The sequence below is a fragment of the Zootoca vivipara genome, chromosome 17 (assembly GCF_963506605.1).
Source record: "Zootoca vivipara chromosome 17, rZooViv1.1, whole genome shotgun sequence".
In the NCBI taxonomy this organism is placed as follows: domain Eukaryota; kingdom Metazoa; phylum Chordata; class Lepidosauria; order Squamata; family Lacertidae; genus Zootoca; species Zootoca vivipara.
In genome coordinates, this window is record NC_083292.1 from 23,303,598 (window position 1) to 23,328,613 (window position 25,016).

The 25,016-nt window shown below is 48.5% G+C and overlaps 1 protein-coding gene across 1 annotated transcript; it reads right to left on the bottom strand.

The window, feature by feature from the left end:
* Positions 1-1,550: 1,550 nt before the first annotated feature.
* VSIG10 (V-set and immunoglobulin domain containing 10) lies at positions 1,551-24,037 on the bottom strand. Its single transcript, XM_035098819.2, has 9 exons — positions 23,798-24,037; positions 19,855-20,139; positions 16,937-17,242; positions 11,636-11,908; positions 11,210-11,503; positions 9,591-9,701; positions 8,513-8,525; positions 6,908-7,041; positions 1,551-3,566 (listed from the first exon to the last, which is right to left on the bottom strand). Exons 1-9 carry the CDS (start codon positions 23,871-23,873, stop codon positions 3,496-3,498), a joined length of 1,563 nt encoding a protein of 520 aa, XP_034954710.2. The 5' UTR covers positions 23,874-24,037; the 3' UTR covers positions 1,551-3,495.
* Positions 24,038-25,016: the final 979 nt, after the last annotated feature.

The window sequence follows — 25,016 nt, forward strand, 5'->3', positions numbered from 1 at the left end:
TTAGGTGGAATCTTCTTTCTTGTAGTTTGAATCCATTGCTCCGTGTCCGCTTCTCTGGAGCAGCAGAAAACAATAGTTCTCCCTCCTCCATATGACATCCTTTCATATATTTGAACATGGCTATCATATCTCCCCTTAACCTTCTCTTCTCCAGGCTAAACATAGTGTCGCTTTTGTCATCAGTGACGGGGGGGGGGGAGCAAATATTTATAAAAACAACTAGGCGGATGCAATTGCCAGAGTAAATTAAGAATTAGATGCTTCAAAACACAAAAGGGCATCACTGAGGCTCTTATCACTAGAAATTTTGTGTGGGGTTGCCCTCGCCTTATGCAGATCCAGAAGAAAAGTCACATGACAACTGGCTGAGGGCTCGGTGCAGGTGGCTCTATTCCTGCAAATCCTCACCACAACCCTGTGAGGCATGTTAGGCTGAGAGGCAGTGACTGACCCCAGGTCACCCAGGGAGTCCTAGTCCGACACTCTTAAGCGCTACACCACAAAATGATAAACTGCTGAAGGAAGCCACATTCAATCATGCACTCAAAAAGGCTTTTTGGGGTCCCTACAGACTGGTCTTCAACATATCATTGAGGCAGTAATGATGCATTAGAAGTTGATTGAGCCGGGATATTTTTTGGCGGAGGGTGTTGTTGTTGCAGGAGGGTTGTGGTTCTTGGTTTTTTTATCTTCATTTTAGTTTTTGTGGCGCTGTGGTTAATTTTTTGATTTGTGGCGCTGTGGTTAAACCACTGAGCCTAGGGCTTGCTGATCAGAAGGTCGGCGGTTCGAATCCCTGTGACGGGGTGAGCTCCCATTGCTTGGTCCCAGCTCCTGCCAACCTAGCAGTTCAAAAGCACATCAAAATGCAAGTACTGTAGATAAATAGGAACCGCTACAGCGGGAAGGTAAACGGCGTTTCCATGTGCTGCTCTGGTTTGCCAGAAGCGGCTTTGTCATGCTGGCCACATGACCTGGAAGCTATACGCCAGCTCCCTCGGCCAATAATGCGAGATGAGCGCGCAACCCGAGTGTCGGTCACGACTGGACCTAATGGTCAGGGGTCCCTTTACATTTTATGTGGAAATTAATCAGTTTGGTTTTGGATTTTTTTAAATGTTTAATTTATTGTTTATGACTGCTTTTGTACCGTTGTAGTTACCGGTATGTATTTTTCCCATGTGGTAAGCTGCCTTGACTGTCCACACATCATTGAGCTTTATTAGTTCTTCTGCGATGCTTCCTCACATGTTCCCAAATTCTTGCTGCCTGGAGGGGCACTTGTACGCTATAGTGCCACAAAATGGGGACACAGGAAAACATAGAATGCTTGCAGTGGAAAAAGTTACAGCTGGAAGTTGCAGAGTCTGCATTGATTGCAAAGCAAATATGACCATCCCAGAACTTTTGCAGGTGCAGATAACACCAATGTTTACGTTCTTACGTCATTAGATAGCAAACCAGGAATAAACTGCCCTGGCTATCCAAAATTTGGGGACATATATCCAGACCTCTCTTATTTAAGTTAAAACATGTGCAAACACATCGGATGCAAAATACACATTTTTATTCCATAAGCAAAAGATCACCTGCACAGTTGTTCTCCGGAAGAAAAACCTGTTTCTACAACTCTTTGGAATTGAGTTTGGGACCAGCTGTTGCCTCCAGGTAACAATTCTTTTTTAAGCAATCAGCTTACCAAACCACACAGCCCAAGCCAGCCTGTGTCACACACAAACACACCAAGTAACTGGATGGGCTGGAAAATTGATTTTGGAAGAGGGCACAGTCTACTCAAACAGGCCCCACCAAAATGATTGTGAGCTGATCTGTACTGTACTCCTAGATGGCTCCCATTTGCTTCAGTTGTGCATACTCAGGAAACTGTCCTGGAGGATTGCAGCTACCATGAACTGGCGACATCATTGGGGGGGGGGGGCGGTCTTAACCCATCTGCAGAATGGGCTTATGCAGCAATAGGGCACAATATTTATTTCATATTAACTACATCCAGTGTTTTATCGGGTAAGGCCTCCACTGGCATAACCCAGATCCACGACATCCCCAAATTTTGTCTGAAATACATAAATCAGTTTCCCATCTAGTGTTTTTAGACCAGGGCATCTAATGCTTTATGATCTTAGGATTCTACAAAGGAGATCTGAGAAGCCCACAGACTTCATTCTTTCTTCATAGGGCTTGCTTTATTGTACCACTCAGCAACTCACAGTAGCCTGGTACCCAGGGCAATCTCAAGCAGGTCGGGCGCCCTGGCGCCGTGGCGCAGAGATCGCTCCAGCGCCCCCGCCCTGGTGGGTGGGCGCAGTGTGCAGCACGGCTTCCGCACGGCTTCAATGCGCAGCGCCCCCCCCCCCCCCGCTGGCCTGGTGCCCCGTGCCACCGAGACTACCCCTAGAGCCGGGCCTGCTGGTACCTTTTCAGGTTTACATTGCCCCTAAGCTTTAAATTCATTTACTGCTGACAACCCCACACAGGAGGCAGCCTAATGCAGAATCATGCCTAAACAGACCGGCAGTGGCTCTCCAGGATTTCGGCCAAGGGTTCTTTCTTAGCTACATGGAGATGCCGTTTGGGATTGAGCCGGGGGCCTGCTGCATGCAATGAAGATGTTCTTCCACTGAGCTACATCTCTTTCTCTAAAAAACATAGGAAAACAGCCACTTGTCCATCCAGCTCAGGATTGCCTGCACTGACTGGCAGCTCTCCAGACAAGGAGTCTTATTCCAGTCCCAACTGGAGATGCCAGGGACTGAACCAGGGACCTCCTGTATGCAAGGCAGATCCTCTAGCCCCTGAGCTACAAGCCCTTCCCAAAAGAGAATCCCAGAACAGAAGGAGTTAAGAGGGGTACATTCAGCTTGCTTAAGGCCACAGAGGAAGCATAGTTGTGCCAGCTGCCTCCACTTTGCTGTAAATATGCAAGCCAATGAATCACAGAATTGTGGAGCTCAAAGGGACCTTAAGGCTCATCTATTCCAACCCCCTGCAATGCAAGAATCCTGCCCATAGTTATGGACAAGGATCAGAATAACCCAATTCATTTTCATGCCAAGGAAGATCCAAGCTGGGCAAACGGAACCGGGTTCAAGACAACCCCCTCCCTCCAGCCCTTCAAGCTGCCCTGGAGGACGCCCAGCGAAGCTCCTTCCTAACACAGCCTTAATCTTTCCTTCTTGCTCCTAAGGAAGGAAACTGCCCTGCTCCTGCCCCCTCCCTGCACATTTCCTGTATCGCTGCCATGAAGTTTCAAGCTCAGTCTTTTTTTCTTTAAAGGAAGACCGGGGGCGGGGGAGCAGGCGGGAGAATTATGAAAAATGTGGAAGGGCATGATCAAGATGAAGAAGGCCTCTGAGAATGATCTGGCTGCCGAATGAACTCCTTCCTTCTCCCCGGTCAGGATCGGAGCAGAGTCACATTGCGGTGAAGCTTTGGTTCCTAGCACACACGGAAAGGCAACGATGAAGAGAGCTCCCTCTACATTTTGGACCCGGTTTCTCTGTTGGTGTCCTCCGGGGAAATTTCACTAGGCACGTCTACCTGGGGGCCTGAAACAAAGCACAAGGGAGTGAAACTTGCACCAGCACATCGCCTTCAGCTCTTGCCCCAAGCTTCCTGTTTTAATGGCTGGGTTATTTTCATAGGGTCAGTTTACTGCAGGCTGGCTTTTTTAAAAAATAAATAAATTTAATGTAGATTCCATAAAGTAAACTGAAACATCATTAAAGAAATAATCACCGCATTACAAGCTGAAACCAGCATAAACATTATTGTTAAAGACTTACTATTCCAAAACATTACCCCCAAAAAATGGCAATTTCCCCAAAATACCTATTAGGTTTTATCAGTGGTTTTCAACCAGTGTGCCATGGCACCCTGGGGTGCCTTGAATGATAGTCATGAGTGCCACAGGCAACACTGGTCTCTGTCCCTCTTTCCTTCCCTCCCTCCTCTGATGCCCTCTCACATCTCTGCCTCCCAAAGGCTTGCACAGCTGTTTGTTGCAGCAGCCCTGGCTACAAGCTGCCTGGGAGCTGAGTGCCCGGTGCCGAAGGGGAGCCTTTCCACCATGCTGGCCTGGCAGCACCCACTGTTGCCACTGCTGCCTCCCAAGGTAAGGGGCTGGGCTCATGTTCACCTTTGACCTGTCTCCATTGGCCCATTAAGGCTGGGGGCATCCTCTTCCCAGACCCTGTGGGGCAGTGTATGGAGGCACCTCTCTTTGGGGCAAGGGGGCCCCCAGCTCGGAGACCAGGGCTGGCAGCAGGAGCTGCCCGGAGGACTCCCAAGGAGAGGGGAGAGGAGAGGAGGCTGAGGGAGCGCTCCACAAGGGAAGTCACAGGTAGGCAGCTGTGTTGGTCTGCCGTCGAAACAAAATAAAAATAAAATAGAAAAATTCCTTCCAGTAGCACCTTAGAGACCAACTAAGTTTGTCATTGGTATGAGCTTTCGTGTGCATGCACACTTCTTCAGATACACGAAAGCTCATACCAATGACAAACTTAGTTGGTCTCTAAGGTGCTACTGGAAGGAATTTTTCTATTTTATTTTTATTTTGTTTCCACAAGGGAAGGTGTTCAAAAAAGGGTGAGAGGCTGCCAGCTCTGCAGGCAAAGGGTGACATAACTGGGCTCCTGAGCCCCACAGGGGTGCCGCAGAACGAATGTAGTTGGTCAAGGGAGTCATGGACTCAAAAAGGTTGAATACCTCTGGGTTATATGTATTCTTTTATAATAAGTTAACTTAATCTTTGTTACTATAGACCAGGCATCCCCAAATTGCAGCCTTCCAGATGTTTTGGCCTACAACTCCCATGATCCCTAGCTAAGAGGACCAATGGTCAGGGATGATGGGAATTGTAGTCCAAAACATCTGGAGGGCCGAAGTTTGGGAATGCCTGCAATAGCCTCTCGTCCAGGCATCCCCAAACTGCGGCCCTCCAGATGTTTTGGCCTACAACTCCCATGATCCCTAGCTAACAGGACCGGTGGTCGGGGAAGATGGGAATTGTAGTCCAAAACATCTGGAGGGCCAAAGTTTGGGGGTGCCTGCTATAGACCTTTCCCCCCCCAAAAAAAAACCATTTATGTAGAGTAGGAGATAAACTTTTCTCCCTCCAATTTTTAGCTATCATGTTCTTTGCAACCGCTATAAGGTTGATTGCTTTTTCTCAATCCTTTTCCAGAGTCACGCCGTCGCTGTAAGTTTTACTGCATGTTTTAATTATGATCCAGAATACTACTAGAGGCTGCAATGGCAAAAACAGCCCATAGCGGCCCACTAAAGGCATGACTCAGGCTGTGAAGGTTCACAATTACCTCAGCAGGTCTACCACCCTCGTAACTGTGAACCATGGATCTGAAGAGATTGTTAATAAACAGAGGCTTTTGGTTACAGATTTCTGAGAGCTTCAAGGAACTGCATTGGAATCCTCTACCCATCATGCACTGGGGTGACCATGCCTCCCTTGTAATGCTATTCCGGGGGTGGTTAACTATTCCTAAATATATAGGAACACTTTCTCTCATACTCTCCAATATTTCTCTGGTGAAAATAGGGACGTCCCATCCTATAATGATAAATTTACTATTTATACCCCACACATTTTTACCGGGTTGCCCCAGCCACTCTGGGCAGCTTCCAACATATATATAAATACATAATAAAACATTAAACATTTAAAAAAAACTTCACTATACAGTGGTACCTCTGGTGAAGAACTTAATTCGTTCCGGAGGTCCGTTCTTAACCTGAAACTGTTCTTAACCTGAAGCACCAATTTAGCTAATGGGGCATCCTGCTGCCGCCGCGCCAGATCCCCCTCCCAGTCACTATAAATATCTTGTTAGTTTAACCTGCCTAGCTGAACACCACCTCTGGGACCTGCCGCTCAATTCTTTTGCATTTTACCTGTTGGGTATTTTAATCCCAAAGAAGGTAAATAAAAGCCTGGTAACAGTTTGTGTCTCTTTTAAGTGGTTCATGAATTTGGACAATATATACTCTCTCTCTCTCTCTCTCTCTCTCTCTCTCTCTCTCTCTCTCTCTCTCTCTCTCTGTGTGTGTGTGTGTGTGTGTGTGTGTGTGTACACACATGTAGGTCGAAAAGCGCCATTGGAAATGCAATTTCCCATAGGAATGCATTGGAAATGGAAAAATTCATAAGCCGAAGCAACCCCATCTAAAAATCCGTAAGTCGAAAAAACCCTATCTAAAACCGCCGCGGTTTCCGTTCGGATGTCAAGAAATTTGTAAGCGTGCAGCCATTTGCCCCATTAGTAAGTTGAAAAATTCGGTTGTTGAGTCGTTCGTAAGTCGAGGTACCACTGTAGTGGGACCAATGGCCCAGAAGGTGGTTTCTGCATGTGGCATAGAGGGGAGGGGCAGACGGGGCTCGTCAACCTGGGAAGCGAGCCCATCTAGGAGAAGGAAGACACTGGTCATAAACCTCTGCTGCCTGGCGGGACAGCTTTGGGTGAAGAAAAGGCTAAAGAGTAAACCATACAAATCTGGAGCAGAGTCCCTAAGACAGTTGGATGGTGCCTTGTACACCTCCTTCCGGCTACTCCTGCAGCCAAACTGGTGCCAAATGGATTACTCTGCTTTCCTTTGGACTACATCAGCGAGCCCAAGGTCTCCTTGCGCCCCGGGGAGGTCACTTCAGTGCTGCTAACACAGCGGTTTGACTTCACCCCCCCCCCAAGGGGCACCCCTTTGACTCTTGAGACAGATAGATGCCTAGAGACGGACAGATGCTTATTGTCTAGAATTCTGTGGCTGCATTACTGTGCATTTTTATTAATGTCATCTACCGGGCATAATTGTCGATTGCTATAAAATTCTGCAATTGTCTGCTAATAAAGAAATTAAGCAAAGGTTCACAGCTTACTTTGGTGAGGCGTGGCAGACTCTCCACTAGCCAGGGCAACCCCCTGATTTGAAGCAGGCTCCCCGGCTGCTTCCGCCAGCGGATCCTCTTCCTCCGAATCCATCAGCACAAGAATATCATTTGCATCTCGATTCCTATGGTGGTCAGAAGGACGGAAAGTTAAGAGAACAGTCAGCGGGACCTTTCCCTACCACCACCACACCTCCTCCTCCTCTTCAACAGGCAAGGGATTTTATGCTGTCTGCCCTCTCGACTGCATCTACAAACAGCTCCCAGGGTTTATCCCTCGCAGCAGAAGGAAATGGACTGGGGTCGGTGGCAGGCCTCGGGGTTTCACATTTCAATGGTGCCCCATGCAATGCCAAAACTCAGCACCCCCTGCCTCTCACCCTCCATTCTGCATTGTAGTGGTGGCCCCTATGGCACCCCGAGGCTCTGCAATCAGTGTGACCAAACCAGTTGCACTCCCCTAAATCCGCTTCTGCTGGGGTTGTTGTGCAGCTATATTACGACTTGGGGGTGGGGATCTTGGTAGAGGTGTTTTCCCCATCAGCACAGATGCCTCTGTTGAATAATGCATTTCAACAGGTAGACCGGACCACTGAAAAAAGTCCATGTGTTAATGGAAGCCATTGCAAGGACTGGCTAACGCAATGGAGATTTCTCCACTTCCCCAAGTCTCCTCTGAATCTGTTCTGGGAGAGGGTTGGGAGAACCCCCACACAATTCAATGGGTAGACCTGGCCACCAGAAAACACCCCAGGCATGTCAGCTGTCTGTTTGTCCATCCAGCTCCACATTTGTGACTCTGACCAGCTGTAGCTCTCCAGGTGCTCAAGCATTGAAAGGTTCTTGACACAGCCTGCTACCCAACTCTTTTAACTCAGCGCTGGGTGAACCTCAGACCCTGGGGCTGAATGCAGACCCCCAGGCCTCTCAATGTGGCCCTCGGAACTTTCCCCAGCCACACCATGCACTGCCCTGGCTCACAGCTTCAAGGGCTTCTGCCTGGCTGGAAGCTTAATCTCCCATAATGCCTCTCACTTGCCGGATGGAGGATAGAGAGGTGGTTTTGGATGCAGATACAGTGGTACCTCGGAAGCATAGCTGCCAAGTCTCCCGTTTCCCCTGGGAAATCCCTGTTTTTCTAGCTGTTCCTAGCTGAAAAAATGGATTTTTTTGTTTTCCCCCGGTTCATTCTGGCGCGGCGGCCATTTTGGAACTGGGCGGAGCATGCTCAGAAGCGACTTTTGATGCTGCTCTGCCCAGTTCCAAAATGGCTGCAGTGTGACTTCTGGCGCGGCGGCCATTTTGGAACTGGGCAAAGCAGTATCAAAAGTCACTTCTGAGCATGCTCCGCCCAGTTCCAAAATGGCGGCAGCGCTACTTCTGGTCTGCTATTTCCGGCCGGTCCCTTATTTCTCTGACAGCAACATGGCAGGTATGCTCGGAAGTCAAACAGAATCTGTTCCAGAAGTCCATTCTACTTCCAAAACATTTGGAAACCAAAGTGCGGCATGCAAAACAAACGCTCTAATACCGAGCATCAGTCCTACTGGGTGACGCTGGTTAGGACTTGCCCATTTAAGAAAAGGAGACACTCACCTGAGCATGTTGGCTGGAAGAGAGAGAGAGAGAAGAAAGAGGAGACAGTTTGATCAATGGGTAAAAATGCACTTGCTCAGAATGTACAACATGCATCTGATGTGGTATCAAAGCGCATAGAGCTTGTGTTTTGCTACATTAAACTTGTGGTGTTTCTACAATTCTGGCCCAATCCAAGAGAACCCAAATCACAGGAGATACGGTGGGTTAAAGGCCCAGAACTGGCTTCTGTTAAATCTTTTTCTTGTATGTGCTGAAAGCCGCCGAATGGGTATTGTGAGGGGCAAGGGGTATCGCGAAGCCCCTCCCCTCCTGAGTTCCAGCCCAGCCCAGAGCACGACTGAGAGCAGGGAAAGCTCCAGCTCAAGTGGGGAAACAGGAAGTGGGGTCCAAGGCTCTGGCAGGGTAGAAGAGCCAGCGTCCCAGGTGGGACAGGAAGGAGGAAAAAAGGGGGGCAGACCCATCCCCCCAACTCCGGAACTTCGCAGAAAGCGTCGGGGGAAGAGGATGGGGCTCCCCAAGTTGTTATGCTGGCGCAAGACGCGCCAAACGCCATTCGGAGGTTCTGATTAAAGCTGAAAAGATGTGTCTCTGTAAATAGCTCTACTTTTAGCACTGTAAATACGCAGCACCAATAAAAAGATAAAATGCAGAGCGGTGTAGAGTCGTTACTCTGAAGTAGTCCCATCCGGCCACTGTGACAGGTATCATATAAAATTAAATATTAAAATTAAAAAGAGAGCCCAGATTTTGGTACTGGAATGAAGAGATTCATTGCACAGATTTCAATCCTGCCTTAAGTGGAGTTTCATAAACTGGGGTGCCATCACTAAAAGACCACGTCTTTGACTGCTCTGCCTGCATACCGTTCAAATACCCCTGTAGCAAATTTTAGACTGGGAGGGGGGCACCTACGACCCTCCAAAATGTTGTTGAACTACAATTTCCATCAGCCCCTGCCAGCATGGCCAATGGTCAGGGATAATGGGAGTTGTAATTTTCATAGTTTTTTTAAAATAATAATAATAATAATAATAATTGTCGCCTGGAAGGGTTATTAGAGCTAGCTGTTTCTTACCTTTTAGGCACCAACGGGGTCCAGCGTATAAGAGGACTCCAGAGAGGACTAGAACGCCCAGCAGCAAAAGGACCACAATTGCACCCACTATGCCTGCGATGTTCACTGGCTCTGTGGCGGGAGGAGTGGTTTGGAGGGGTGGGAAGAAAAGCAGCGCAATAACAGTTCTGGCCTATTTTAACGTCTTCATTTAAAATCAATAACTCACCGTCAATTAAATGTCTCAGGGACGCTTACACAGCAACCCAACGGCAAATACCACAAGAGTGTAAGAATTTTTTTTAAAAAAATTAGAAAACTCTGGAGAAATAAACAGGCAGTAATTATTACTGATAACATTATCAATACCAATATAATCAATCAATCCCTGTCAATAATAATAATTGAAAGGAGCAGTGCAAAGCAGCTTCCAAAATGCTGCTCCTTTCAACTTTTGATTTCAACCTTATGGGCCAATGAGGCAGTTTATTCACCCAAATGGGGCAGAGTTTATTCTCCCCTGACGTATGTTTTTTCTCTCCTGAGGCAACCGAGCCAGATGGAGAAGGTATAAATAATAAATATTATTATTATTATTATTATTATTATTATTATTATTATTGTATCCCTTTATTATTATCATCTTATCCAGGCACCCCCAAACTGCGGCCCTCCAGATGTTTTGGCCTACAACTCCCATGATCCCTAGCTAACAGGACCAGTGGTCGGGGAAGATGGGAATTGTAGTCCAAAACATCTGGACTGGAGGGCCGAGGTTTGGGGATGCCTGATCTTATCCCTTTCCAACATTCAGTAGTACCACGTTGCCTTTCCTCAGAGCTCATATTACTTCTCAGGTCTAGACTCTTTTAAGAAACAAAAACCGCCAAGAAGAATTCTTAAAAAGTGACCTGCTGGATTAGGCCCAAGGCCCACCTAGTGCACCATCCTGTTCTCACAATGGCCAAACCACAAACAGGACCTGAGGGAAATAACATTCTTCCCCACTTGTGACTCCTGGCAGCTGGTATCCAGGGGCAAACTGTCTGCCTTCCGACCGTGGAAGCAGAACACGGCCATTGGCGGCCTTCTCCATTGTGAATGTGCCTATTCTTTTAAAAACCATCCAAGTTGGAGGCCATCATTCTACACTGTGGGAGCAAATACCATCGTTTTAACTATGTGCTGTTTTTCTTTCCCTGGATGTTGAGCTTCCCTGGACAGCCCCAAGTGCTAATATTATGGGTAGTTGTGGAGGCACTGCCTTGGTTTCAGTTCAGGGCTTCCCAAACTTGGGTCTCCAGCTGCTTTTGGACTACAGTTCCCATCATCCCTGGCCACTGGTCTTGCTAGCTAGGGATAATGGGAGTTGTAGTCCAAAAACACCTAGAGATCCAAGTTTGGGAAACACTGTTTTAGTTGATTGTACATAAGACACTCTGTGCTCCTTTTTGGCCAAAGCGCAGGCTACAAATGCTCTAAAAGAATGAATGAATAAATAAATAAATAAAGCATTTCCCCCCCCCCCTTTTACTGGCGATGTCTGATGCTTGGAGAGCATCCAAAAATTGACACAACCTTCACCCCGCCTCATTCCTTAGCATGCCAGCGGACTGCCGTTTTAAAGGTTATCTGCTTACCGATCACGGTGAGGTAAACATAGGCCTCCTTCAGCCCCAGGGGGTTTTCAACCTTGCAAATGTACAAACCGCTGTCCGCACCATGAGAGCAGTTCTGGATGACCAGAGTGGAGACGTTGCCCTTTTGGCTGACCAGAAACCTCCCGCCGGAACGGATCTCCGTCTGGGTCCGGGAGATGTTGCGCAGCCAGGAAATATTGGCAGGGGGGTTTCCGGCACTGGCCTGACATGTCATCCTGGTGGCCCCCCCTACGAAGCAGTTCCTCATGGGGTCGGACACAAGCGAAGGGGCCTCTAAACCAGAGGAAACACAAGGCGGGGGGGGGGGAAGAGTAACTGAAACAGACATATTGAGAAAGCAAGGAAGGCAGTGGTGGTCGACTTGGGATGGCTTTCAAATAGGGTTTTATCAGTCTGTTGACTCACCCAGCCTCACGGTGCAGGCCTGGCCGGTCTGTTGCAGCAGGTGGACCCCGCGGCAAACAAACTCCTTCCCAGAAAGCAGAGGCGAGCTGTTCAAAGCAGCCACATTGGTGTCTGCAATGCCCGGCACGTTACTTCCCCGGCTCAGGTTCCCCAGATTGGTCCACTGAAGCGTGGGGTGCGGGTAACCCCCGGTCCAGCTGCAAAGGAGCTGCACCCCTCCAGAGCCTTCCGCGGAGGTTTGAGCCCAACATCGAGGCGGTGATGGTGGAGGATCTGAGGAAGGCGTAGAAATTCACGAGATTAACAGGTGGAGGTGTTATTCAATCTTTAGAACCTTACAGGCCGCAGCTCAGCAGTAGAGCATCTGCTTTGCAGGGCAGCTTTACTCCCCGGTGGCATCTCCAGGTAGGGCCGGGGGTGAGGGGAGACTCCCTGCCTGAAACCCTGGAGAGCTGCTGCCAGTCAGTGTAGGCAATACTAAGCTGGATGGGCCATTGGAAGGCAGCTAAGCAGAACATCTGGATCTGTGTCAGATCCATAGCACACTGTGTGGTTTTTTAATAAAAAAAAAACGATGCAATGGTTTAATTTGGGTCTTCTGCTTTTTTACAATTGGTGTCCCTCCCCACTTTTCATTTTTTCTGCACTGCTGTTTCTGAAACCTGCCTCCAAATTTAACAGGAAATCAGAACTGAAGATATTCAGCCCTCTCCTTAACACTGGGGTACGATTTCTTGTTTTGTTTTTGTAATAACCTCCAAAAAATTTAAAAAATTGCACATGCACGCACCCAGCTGAAATCCCAAAATATGCAGTGAAAATCCAGCATGTTAACACAGTCAGCCGTCGATAGCATAGGATGTGATTTAACCTCGTGCCACCCAAAAAGTCTGGATGTCTGCAAAAGTTCAGGATTGTTTTTCTTCATTCTTGCAACGCATTAAAAAAATATTATTATCTCAGAATGACTTTCAGAGGCTTTGGACAGGGCATTTGAGAAATAAGGCAGACGACAGAATGAAAGAGCTGAATCTGAGCTGCCTCCTCCCTGGGCTTAGCCCAAGAACCTGTTTTTCAACACGAAAGTTCCACAGGCAAAACAAATAAGGATTCCAGTGTGCATTACTGTATAAGGGATGGGCAGGGCGGGCTCTCTAGGTGAAGCTGGGTAAAGGGCAGAGCCAAGGAGACCAAACATTCACCTTCTCTTCCGCAAAAATATATCTATACAGTCGTACCTTGGTTCTCAAACAGAGTCTGTCCGACTCCCGGAACTGTTTGAAAACCAAGACGTGGGTTCCGATTGGCTGCAGGAGCATCCTGCAGCCAATCGGAAGCCGAGGAAGCCGTGCTGGACGTTCAGCTTCCATAAATCGTTCGAAAACCAAAACACTCATTTGCGGTTTTTGATCGTCCCTGAGCCAAAACGTACGAGTTCCAAGGTGTTTGGCAACCAAGGTAAAGCCATTGTTTGTATATAGATATAGATATAGATATAGATATAGATATAGATATAGATATAGATATAGATATAGATATAGATATAGATATAGATATAGATATAGATATAGATATAGATATAGATATAGATATAGATATAGATATAGATGATATAGATATAGATACACTAGAATCCTGAAGCCTGTTAAATTAACGGGTGCTAGAACAGTGACAGGATCGGGCTGCGCTCACAGGCAAAACCGCCTGGGTTTTTTGGGGGGCTGGCTCATTCATTCATTCATTCATTCAAATATCTGGGTCCTTTTTTGTAGGGGGAGAGGCAACGCACTTGCCGGAATGCGCTTTAGGGCGCAGCTGGAGGAAATAGGAAAGCGCTCCAGCAACAGGTGCCGGGGGAGATCGAGCCGAGGGAGGAAGGGATTTGCTTGCATCGGCTCGCTCCTTCCCCGAGGGAGCCCAGAAACAGAGGCTGCCGCCCGTTGCCAAAGACGGCGGGGGGACAGCGCAGCGCTTCTCCTCAGACAAACCGGGGGGGGGGTCACCTCAGCCCCTCGCCCGCCTCCCTCGGCCAGCCTGAGGCAGACTCAAACTGTAGGCCCCGCCCCCCTGCAAGTGAACCCAGGCAGCATTTCTCCTTGGGCGGGGGGGGGGGAGGTTTCTAAGGGGAGAGACATAGGAATGGAGAGAGCGGGAGGGAAAACACTTGTGGCCGCCTCGCTAGCCAGGAACGTGGCTGGCCCACCACCAACACCAGCCCGCCAACCCCCCTTGTTAGTTTTTAATTGCTGCTGGGAAGCGTAGTTCGAAAGGCGGGCGGGGGATGACGACGACGCCACTGAGGCCGAGCGGATCTTTCTGCCTCCATCATGCCATCTTGTGACCGAATTTGTGGCCATCTCCCGCTCCTCCTCCCCCCGCACGTTGCTCCACTTGGGCGCCGGTGCTCCGAAAGAGGGAGCTGAGGAGGCGGCCGCACATTTGTCGCCTGTGGCCAGAGTGAAGAGGCTGGAAAGGAGCCCAAGCCTGGAGCTGGTAAGGGGAGGGAGCCAAATGCCTCGTGTCTCTGCGTCCAATCCCTGTGTCCGTGGGGCACATGCGCAGTAGTGCGGACATAGGGACACAGGGACTGGACGCAGAGACACTTGCACATTATTATATAGGATATATATATATATGCCTGAGAGGATTTTTTTATTTTGGGGCCATTGTGCATGTACAAAATAATCTAGTGTTCACATATGAAGGTCCCCTGCCCATTTCATTCCCCGTTCTCCCAAGCCTAATTTTCATCGGTGTGTCCCTTGAAGCAGAGGTTAGGAACCTACAGCCCACAGGCCCGCTGGGCCTTCTCAGCAGGATGTTTGGGCCAAGCCATGTCCAACTGCCCTACAGGTTATATATGTTTTTGGAGCAGGGCAGGTAAAGACATGGCTGGCCATGGGAGGCTGGGGTGTTCAGGCTTGAAGCGGGCACGAGCAATCCGCACCCCACCAATTTCACATGCCCCTCAGCAAGCAAACAGTTCAGACGGTTGTAATCAAAGCAAGACCACCGCCATCTTTGTTGTAGCTGAAGCAAGACTAATGCCATCTTGTAGCAGGCTGGCACCATCAACATGTATTCTCCTGGTATTCGTGCTGAAATCATGCAAGCTTGAGGGACAAGGAAAGTGCAAACCACAAGGTGTGTGTGTAAAGGAAAATTTTAAGGGCATGACCTTTAAAACAGGGGTATAAACAGGAAAAATGCCTAGCTAGCTGAAGTGTGGAAACATCAGCCTTTGCGGTTACGACTCTTATCACTGGGTGTCTTGCCGGTCTAATCTATACGACTATCTAAATTGTGTGTAAACAGAGATCTGGGTTCTGTCTCCGGTCGCTTCCCTGATCGCTTGCAGTAACCTTTCCTGCAAGAAATAAAATTTTGCTTTAAGAGAATCCTCGGGCGTCACTCAACGTTGTTAGTGACTAAGGCACTCGGTTGCAACAGACTTTAGGTGGGGGTTTTCCCACATCAAGACCTCCAAAAAGAGCAATCTGGGTGTTGGGGTGAGAGAGGATGAGAGAGGAGGGGTGTCAAGGAGAGAGGGGGGGAAAGGGGATGTTGGGGGAGAGACAGAAAGAGAGAGAGAAGCAGAAGCCCTTCCTCTTTTGGCTCTGCTTTCATCCACCCTATGCTTTTGTTTCACAAGAGAAGTCCCTCAAGGGCTGCATTCCCCCAGGAGCCTCAAAATACCCTTTCAAGGCCTAAGCAGTTTAGGATCAGGATATATGAGAAAACGCCATCTTTGAGGCTGAACTTCACAGCCCACGGAGATAATCACTGGGGGGCCCATGGCAGCCTCCCTGCCTTCAGAGGTTAGGTGGGTAGTGTTGTGGTTAAACTGAAGGCCTGGGGGGTGCATAGGAAGCTGCCCTCAACTTACTTGGCGAGCTCAGTGGTCCAGTATCTGCTTTCCTTCCTGGCACACAGAGGAAGCTGCCTTATGCCGAGACTGTTGCTTCATCTAAGCTCAGTACCATCAACACCGGCAGCATCTTTCCAGGCAGGGCCTCTCTCCCAGCCCTACCTGGAGAGGAATGAAAGACCTTCTGCATGGCAAAGCAGATGTCCTGCTACTGAATCACTTCTCCTGTCCTAGGAGATTTCCCTATTGTCCGTAGGGACCGCAGCAGCCCTCCAGGGTTCCAAGAAAGGGCAATTCGCAATCTAGGGCTGGGTGATATATTGATAAAGGTAAAGAGACCCCTGACCATTAGGTCCAGTCGTGACCGACTCTGGGGTTGCGCACTCATCTCGCATTACTGGCCAAGGGAGCCGGCGTACAGCTTCCAGGTAATGTGGCCAGCATGACAAAGCCGCTTCTGGCGAACCAGAGCAGCACACGGAAACACCGTTTACCTTCCCGCTGTAGCGGTCCCTATTCATCTACTCGCACTTTTGACGTGCTTTCGAACTGCTAGGCTGGCAGGAGCTGGGACCAAGCAACGGGAGCTCACCCCGTTGCAGGGATTCGAACCGCCGACCTTCTGATCAGCAAGCCCTAGGCTCTGTGGTTTTTAACCCACAGCGCCACCTGTGTCCCGATATATTGATATAGCCTCCAAAACTGGATTGAAGTCCATATCGTAATATCGGTTTCATAGTTTTTGACCTGGCAATGTATCACAATGAGCAGGAACTGGGGGGAAACTGAGTTCCCTAAGCTTTTAAAAATTAAATAATTATTTTTTGTCTGGGGGGGGGGGAGCAGGGAGGAAGCTGGAAAGGATATACACCCAATGCCTGAGCCAAAAATCCACCTATATCTGTAATCAATAAAGTTGTAGCCACTTCTAACCCAGATCATTTTCTGCTTCAATTTATTCATCACATACTACATTTTGCCACTGCTGGGAGGGCAGGGGGCACTGTGACTGGGCCTGCAACAAACCAACAAACAAGCTTACTTCATTGTGAGCTTCCCCACCTTTTTTCCAGGGGAAAAAAGAAGCATTGATCGCAAATCATGGTGTGGGTGGGTGCGCACTGTGCAAAAAATCACAATGTGGGGAAAACCATGAAGCCAGCCCATGCCTGTACATAGCTCCATCTTTATTTCAGACATTGTGATATATCAGAATATCACGTTTAGCTGGTGATATATCACGATGCTGAAAACCAGATATTGCCCGACCCTACTGTTCACCTCTACATAGTTCCATCCTTATTTCAGACACGGTGATATATTGATGTATCCCCATGTTTAGCTGGGCCATCATGTTTTATGGGATGCAGGCCACCACACTGAGTGCTTTTAAGGCAAAACCCTATGCAAGCGTTTCCTATTGGTATACGTACAGTAGATCAGGAGTTCACGGGTGACGGTCTGCTGCCGGTGGCTGAGCAGGTTAGTTGCCGAGCACGAGTAATTTCCTTGCAACCTGGGCGACAAGTTGTAGAGGGTAAAGTCACTCAGGGAGCTGTTGACTTCCGTGAAGGGCTCCTGCCCGGAGCCAGACTGGGAGAAATCCCATTTGGTCGCAGAGGTTGGTCGGGAGTCGCTGGTGCAAGAGAAGTTGAGGGTCCCATGTCTCTGGGCATAGAGGGTGCCATTTGGTAACACCGTGACAGGACTGATGTTGACATTCACCTTGGTGGGGCCACCTGGAAAGCAGGCGGAAGAGACAGGTACTTAAAAAAAAGAAAAAGGATATACAGTGGTACATCAGAAGTCGAACGGAATCCGTTCCAGAAGTCTGTTTGACTTCCAAAACGTTCGGAAACCAAGGCGCAGCTTCCAATTGGCTGAAGGAAGCTCCTGCAGCCAATCAAAAGCCGAGCCGGACATTTGGGTTCCAAAGAACGTTCGCAAACACTCACTTCCAGGTTTGCGGCGTTTGGGAGCCAAAACGTTTGACTCACAAGGCGTTTGGGATCCAAGGAACGACTATGCTTTTAAAAGCTGTTTAACTATCTCATATTGCTTCCAAGAAATCACCAAATTGTTAGAGAGGTTGTGGGAACAAAGGGGGCAGCTTCCTATTTCTGGTGGGAATGCAGGGTGCTTTATTTTGGAGTGAACTTTATCAAGGGATACCTACAGCTGCCAATAAGTATCCCATCAGGGGATTATCTCTCAAGTCCGTATCACCACCTGCAAATAATTTTTGTAAAACTCAGCCAGATGCTCCAGGACTTTTCTGAGAAACCTTGGAGGTTTGACCTTGGCTGTAAAGGGCACTGTCCGTGGTCCTGAACCCAGACCTTGCTCTCCCTCCACTGGGCTGTAAGTGCAAACTGAATTAATCATAGAATCATAGAATTGGAAGGGATCCCGAGCGTCATTTTGTCCAACCCCCTGCAATGCGGGAATATTTTGCCCAATGTGGGACTTGAACCCACAACTCAGGCAGTGGAAGTAGAGCATAGCCACTGTGGCTAGCAGCCATTGATAGCCTTCCCATCCACGATTTTTTTTTAAAAAATCCTTTAAAGTTCAGTATTGACTGCATCGCCTGGGAGCAGCTGTCCAGGGTTTCAGTCAGAAGTCTTTCCCCAGCCCTGCCTGCAGATGCCAGTGACAAAGCACACACTCTTGCACTCTGTTTTCCCTAGAAATAAAGCAGGATTCTAGTCCTCATGGCTCCAATTAAGGATTAAACAGGAGCATAGGGTGCTGCCTTACACCGAGTCAACCCACTGGTCCGTCAACCTCAGAACTGGCTGTGCTGGCATCCCAAGCAGCTGTTCTACCACTGATCTCCCCCAGTGAGTTTTGCTGCTGACAGGCGGGGAGGAGGGGTTTGCCCCACATGCGGGCTAGAAACAAAGCAATATAGGAAGCAGCTGTCTCCCAAATCCTGCTCCTTTTAGCTGGAAATATGGGCGGGGGGCGGAGGGTTAACACACACAAACACCCCACATGCAAAACAGCCACTCTGCCCTAAGAGGGGATACCAACTTTCATCTGCAAAGATTCCTGAAGGTTCAGCAATTTCCATTTTTGCTGCAGTGGTTCATCAGGGCCTTTGGAAAGAAGGCAAGCAGCCCTCTCCCTGCCCCTCCCTGCACGGCAGATATCTGGACTTTGGTCCAGCCTGCACTGACACGCTTCCCCATGCTGGCCCCCCAGCCTCTAGGTCACAGCCTTTCAGAGCTGTAACGTCCTGCAATGAAAAAGGTGCCACTCTCTGTTCAGCTCACTCATGCTTCACGATGACCAACAAAGCACACCTCGAAAGCAAACAGGGTGCTGTGCAAGGAACGAAGCCAGGAAGTAAGGAAGAGGTGAACCGGTTAGTAAGAAAATATCGGAGCTCCCACAAGGGTGGTGGCAGTTAGGTGGACTTTGCTGAGGAAGGATGAGGAAGAGACGTCATTGTACAGTTGTAATGGGTATCTGTTCTGCAAGGGCTGGGTACTAGACCTTTCTAGAGCAATCTAGTCATCTGTGCAAAAGAGGCTGCTGGCCATTGGAATAATAATCATAATCATAATCATAATCATCATAATAATATATTTTGCATCCTGCACTTCTGACTGGGTTGCCCCAGACATTCTGGGCAGCTTCCAATGCATATACAAACATAATCTGATAAAAACAAATCATCCAACCTATTTTCCGGTATTTGGTCAACCGAGCAAGCTGCTTGAAAAATGCAAGAAGAGCCTGTGAGACCAGGCCAATGGTCCATCTAGCAACCTCTTCTCATGCTGCCCCCCCCCGATGCCCGCAGGAAACCCTCAAGCAGGACGCGAGCACAAGAGCCCTCTCCTCTCCCGAGGCGTGAGAAACTGTGTTGGCCAGCAGGTAATGGCTTTTCCCACCTGCCTTGCCCTACCCTTCAACCCCAGGAGCCTTCAAAAAGGAGCAGCTTCCAGAGGTAGAACCCTGAGGGAAGAGAGACTCGTGTCTGCCATCAGGGAGGGGGTGGTTGGTTTCATCTGGGCTGCCCCACCTGAGGAACATTCAGAAGGGAGTTGCTGCCAGAGGCATCATGTGTATTTTAATGAATGGAGTGAAAGTTTATGAGTCATGGGCATGTGGCGAGTGTGTGTATGAACTTAACAGTGCTTAATTCATTCTTTAGTTGCTAATTTATTAGTGTTGTTAATATCATTTTATAGATTATAAATGCTGTATTGATTTGTTAATCATATACATAAAGGTAAAGGTAAAGGGACCCCCGACCATTAGGTCCACTCGTGACCGACTCTGGGGTTGCGGCGCTCATCTCGTGTTATTGGCCAAGCAAACAATGAAGACAGCAACTTACTGGCAACGAGCAACTGAATCCTGTGTTTGTGGTCTGTCTCGTTTAGGACCTCTCTGCAGGTATAGTTGCCTTCGTCCTGCAGCCGCAAGCCTGAGATGTGGAAGGAGCTGTTCTTCACCAGGGAGAAGCGAGTGTCGGAAGGGAGGCTGCCGTCTGACGAGAAGAGGATGGGGATCTGTCCCGGGTCCCCGTGAAACCATTCCACCTTGACCGCTCGCGGAGACACATTCCGGCACATGAGGGTGACGTTTCCTTCCACCTCCCCAATCACCACCTCCTCCGTCCCTGTGGATGGCCAAAGGGGAAAAGAAAAATCACTGCATTCATTCATGCAAAGCAGTGGCGTATTTATTTCCTACATTTGTATGCCACCATCTCCTCTGAGGAGCTCATGCAACAGGGAGTTTGCAGAAAAAGGTAGAAACCAGCTCTACCATCTTGCAAGATGGGATTAGCTGCAACGCCACAGGGGAGGAGAGACTGGGCCCTCTCCAGAGATTTGTAGGGCTCCAGCTCACATCATCCCTGACCATTGGCCATGCTGGCTGAGGCTGAGGAGGCATGGAGTCCAGCAGTGTCTTTATACCTGTCAGTATACCTGAAGGCGCGTCTCTACCCCCATCAATCAGCCTGGACACTGTGGTCCAGCTCCGAGGGCCTTCTGGCAGTTCCCTCACTGTGAGAAGCGAAGTTACAGGGAACCAAGCAGAGGGCCTTCTTAGTGGTGGCGCCCGCTCTGTGGAACGCCCTCCCACCAGATGTCAAGGAAATAAACAACTGTCTGACTTTGAGAAGACGGATGAAGACAGCCCTGTTTAGGGAAGTTTTTAATGTCTGATGTTTTATTGTATTTTTAATATTTTGTTGGAAGTCACCCAGAGTGGCGGGGTATAAAATTATTATTATTATTATTATTATTATTATTATTATTATTATTATTATTATTGAACTATAACTTGAAGAACTTGTGCTTAAGCTGGCTTTATCCTCCTCCCTGCCCTTCCTTTTTTCCTTGTGTGCCATGTTTCTATTTTATTTTCTTGAAGATCCTGAGTTTGAGGACAAGGACCGTCTTGGAACTGTTTTTTGTAAGCCACACTGAGAATTGTTTTGTCTACTCTAAAGGGTGGGATGTAAATGCTCTAAATCAGGCACCCCCAAACTTGGACCTCCAGATGTTTTGGGACTACAATTCCCATCATCCCTGGCCACTGGTCCTGTTAGCTAGGGATGACGAGAGTTGTAGTCCCAAAACATCTGGAGGGCCGAATTTGGGGGTGCCTGCTCTAAATAAACAAACAAGCAAAGGTGTTGAGGGCAAACAACAAAGAAGACACAGATTGTAGACTTCTTGGCCAGTCTGAGGAACAGGATACAGGCCAAAATCGTTCCTGGGTCTTCTACATCAAGACACTTCTTATGGGTGGAGAAGGTTTCCACTGAAACATGACTTTGCATCTACCCATTCTCTTCCTCAGCACAATCATCTCAGGGCACTCGTTTATCGTGCTGTTGGATTTCTGGCACCGTCTTTCAACACAGCAGACCCATTGCTGTTCCTTGGACTGCTGCCCTGCGATTGCCAAACCATCATTTCACATTTACAAAGCGCCCACCCTGCTGCGTACGTGGATTCAAAGGCTGCAGCGGACCAGGCGGACGGTGACTCATCTCCAAAGTAATGCTAAGCAGGTCCAAAACACAGCGGCCAAGTTTCCTGGCAGGGGTTCCTTCAAGATCTCACATAACCCCTGTTTTAAATCAGGTTGCCAGTTCATTTCCAGGCCCAATTCAAGGTGCACATGTTAGTACCTAAAGCCCTACACGACTCGGGCCCCAAATACCTGAAAGACCACCCCCTTCCCTACAAACCCTCTCAGTGCTAAGATTAGCAGAGGGGGCCGCTTGGTAGTTCGATCGCCCTCAAAATCTTGGAGTGGGTTGGTGCCTAAATGAGGGCCTTCTCGGTGGTGTCCCCCGAGTTGTGGAACTCCTTCCCCACAGAGATGCATCTGGAACCTTCATCATGTAGCTGTCAGAGGATGTTGAAGATGCAACCTTTTACCCCTTGCCTTTGACACTAGAGAAGTACATTTGGGGGAACCCACCTTATTTCTGTGATTGTAAAAGTGCTATTAAACTGTTGTTCATATTGTGTTTTAATGCGCAATAGCGTTTTACCCCCTATCCTACCCCATGCACCCCCTAAATCTGATCAGGATTTCGCTCCAACCACTGCTGATTATTAATGTTGTATTTACGGTAAAAAACAGCAGCAGCAGCAGCCCCAGAGTTAAAAACAACAGTCCAATAACAATTCCGACAGATTCCAATTAGCAGGAGCCAGTTATTGCCAGTGTTTTGATGGTCAATCAATGCGGGGTGCCTGGGGCAGAAATTTGGCCTTACTGCAGAGTTCTGGGTCCAATTCCCTACCCAGCCCCAAAGCTCACTCATCGACATCAGTTTGTTGGTTATAACTTTGGATTTTAATTTTAATTTTTACCTACCACATTTTCCTTTTTCCTTTTTACTGTAAACTACCTTGATCACTGGGACGCAGGTGGCACTGTGGTCTAAACCACCGAGCCTAGGGCTTGCCAATTGGAAGGTTGGCAGTTCGAATCCCCACGACAGGGTGAGCTCCCGTTGCTTGTTCCCAGCTCCTGCCAACCTAGCAGTTCGAAAGCACGTCAAAGTGTGAGTAGATAAATAGGTACCGCTCTGGCAGGAAGGTAAACAGCATTTCCGTGCGCTGCTCTGCTTCGCCAGAAGCGGCTAAGTTCATGCTGGCCACATGACCTGGAAGCTGTACGCCGGCTCCCTCGGCCAGTAAAGCGAGATGAGCGCCGCAACCCCAGAGTCATCCGCGACTGGAGCTAACGGTCAGGGGTACCTTTACCTTTACCTTATTTGGCAGAAATGCAGAATATACCAGTAGATATTAAACTCAAAAACAGCACAATCCCAGGTCTACTGAGAGCATAGCTGCCAAGTTATCCCTTTTTTTAAGGGATTTTCCATTATGCTGAATAGGCTTCCTCGCGAGAAAAGGGAAAACTTGGCAGCTATGACTGAGAGGCAGAAGTCCTGCTGAATCCAATGGCAAGTACCGGTACTTTTAAGTACAGGACTGTATATGTTCTTACATACTTGGTGGTTGCAATGAACTAAAGAAGGTAGAATCTAGAGGTGGGGAGCATGACTGAGTTAAAGGATGATGATGATGATTGTTATTGTTATTCAAAAGCAATTACTTTGTTTATGGATAGTTCCTACAGTCCAGCGTTGGGATTAGGTTAATTTTTACCACTGTTTGTTTTATTTACAAATCATTGTTTTTAACTGACTGCACCTGGGCAATCTAGATGACAAATCAGCAGTATACACAACAGTATCAAATTATGTATCGTATGACTGTATATCACAGGGGTTTATTTACATTCTTTACATTAAAATTAATAACGATACATAAAGTCGTTCCAGATCGTTGGCAGGGCCAGAACAGAGCTTGTGCCAGATTGTCAGAAAGATTAATGTTGTTGTTTCTTTTTCCTCTTTCCTTCTCTTACAATTGCAAATTGTGGGGGGGGGGGAGATGAGGGAAGTTTTCTTTCTTTTTTAAAACAAAGGGCCACTACCCTTAAATCAGCTACCAGCTGAAGTGGGAGGGGGGTCGATGTCAATTGTTTTAATGCTGTATTTAACATTTTTGCAACCAGCGCCCTGGGACATTAGGCTATTAATACCGGTAGGAGGGAACCAACTTATCCCCCTCACCCCACTAGTAACTTCGGAAGTAGGGAAGGCGTCTCGGACTGTTTGTTACAGGCACCTCTCGCATTCCCCGGGCGCGCCCAACAAACGCGCAAAACAAGCCCCGCGGCGGGACACGGGTCGCCCTGTCCCCACGTGCGCCCAAGCCCGGACCTCGCATACCGACCTGTAGCGATGCCTCGAGCCGAGCAGAGGAGCAACGAGAAGTAAGAGAGGAGTCTGGCGGCCAATCCACACGCCATGGCAGCCTTGGCTGCAGCAGCCGAAGCGACCCGGCGGTGCCCCGGACTCGGAGGCTGCGATGGGGAGGGACGGAGAAGGGGAGGCGGGGGGAGGCCTTCGGCGGCTTCCCCGCCCCGTCGGGGGCGGATCCGGGCCTTGACCCGCTTTGCTAAAGGCAGCGATGTTCGGCTACATTTCTCCGCCTAGCGTCGGCTCTGGGGAAGGACGCAGCTACTGGGGAACTCCGATGTGCGCTTCATCTGACGCTTTTATGTCGTGAACCCCCTTCGATCTTCGGGTGAAGGGCGACATACAAATTTATTAGTCCCAGCATCGTAGAGCTGGAAGGGACCCAAGGGTCATCTAGTCCAACCCCGTGCAATTTATTAGATGAAAAAATAAATGATAAATACACACATGCAGGGGAGGTTGTGTATCAGTGCCGGATTAAACCCCTTGGAGGCCCCTAGGGCGGCAGTCGAAATCGGGGGTGGGGGTGGGGCTCGCAAATGATCTCCTAATACGTTTTTGGTTTTACCAACCAACAATTTTAATAAATCAATTTCAAGATCAAATCAATATTATTTTGATCCGTTGTCACGGGCCCCCCCAAAAGCCATGGGGCCCATAGGCCAGTGCTTACTCTGCGTATTTGGTAATCTGGCACGGACTTGAATAAAATATTGGGGTGCCCGGGTAAGCCCCTCCGTGCATAATCGATCACAATATGCGGCAAACACACACCATTTGAATAACAATCCCCATCAACGGTTGGGGGGGGGGTTGGACCCCTCAAATATTTTATTGGGAGGAGCGAAAGAGCTGGCTCCTATGCACACACTGCTATGCTTTTGTTTTTATTCATATTTCATAAAATCCATACACCGCTTAATTGGGGGGAAAACAACCTCAAAACGGTTTACAAAAGATAGAATCAAGAAACACTCACAGCCCTACTTTAAAACATAGAAAAGTGAAAATACTAAAAGGGATTAAAATTACCTCAACTCTGTAAGCATCGGGGTAGGCTTGTCTAAACAGGAATGTTTTTTAGCAGGCGTCAAAAAGAGCTGCAGTGAAGGAGCCTGTTTAATCTCAATAGGCAGGGAGTTCCAAAGTGTAGGGACTGCCACACTAAACGACTGAGTTCTTACAAATACGGA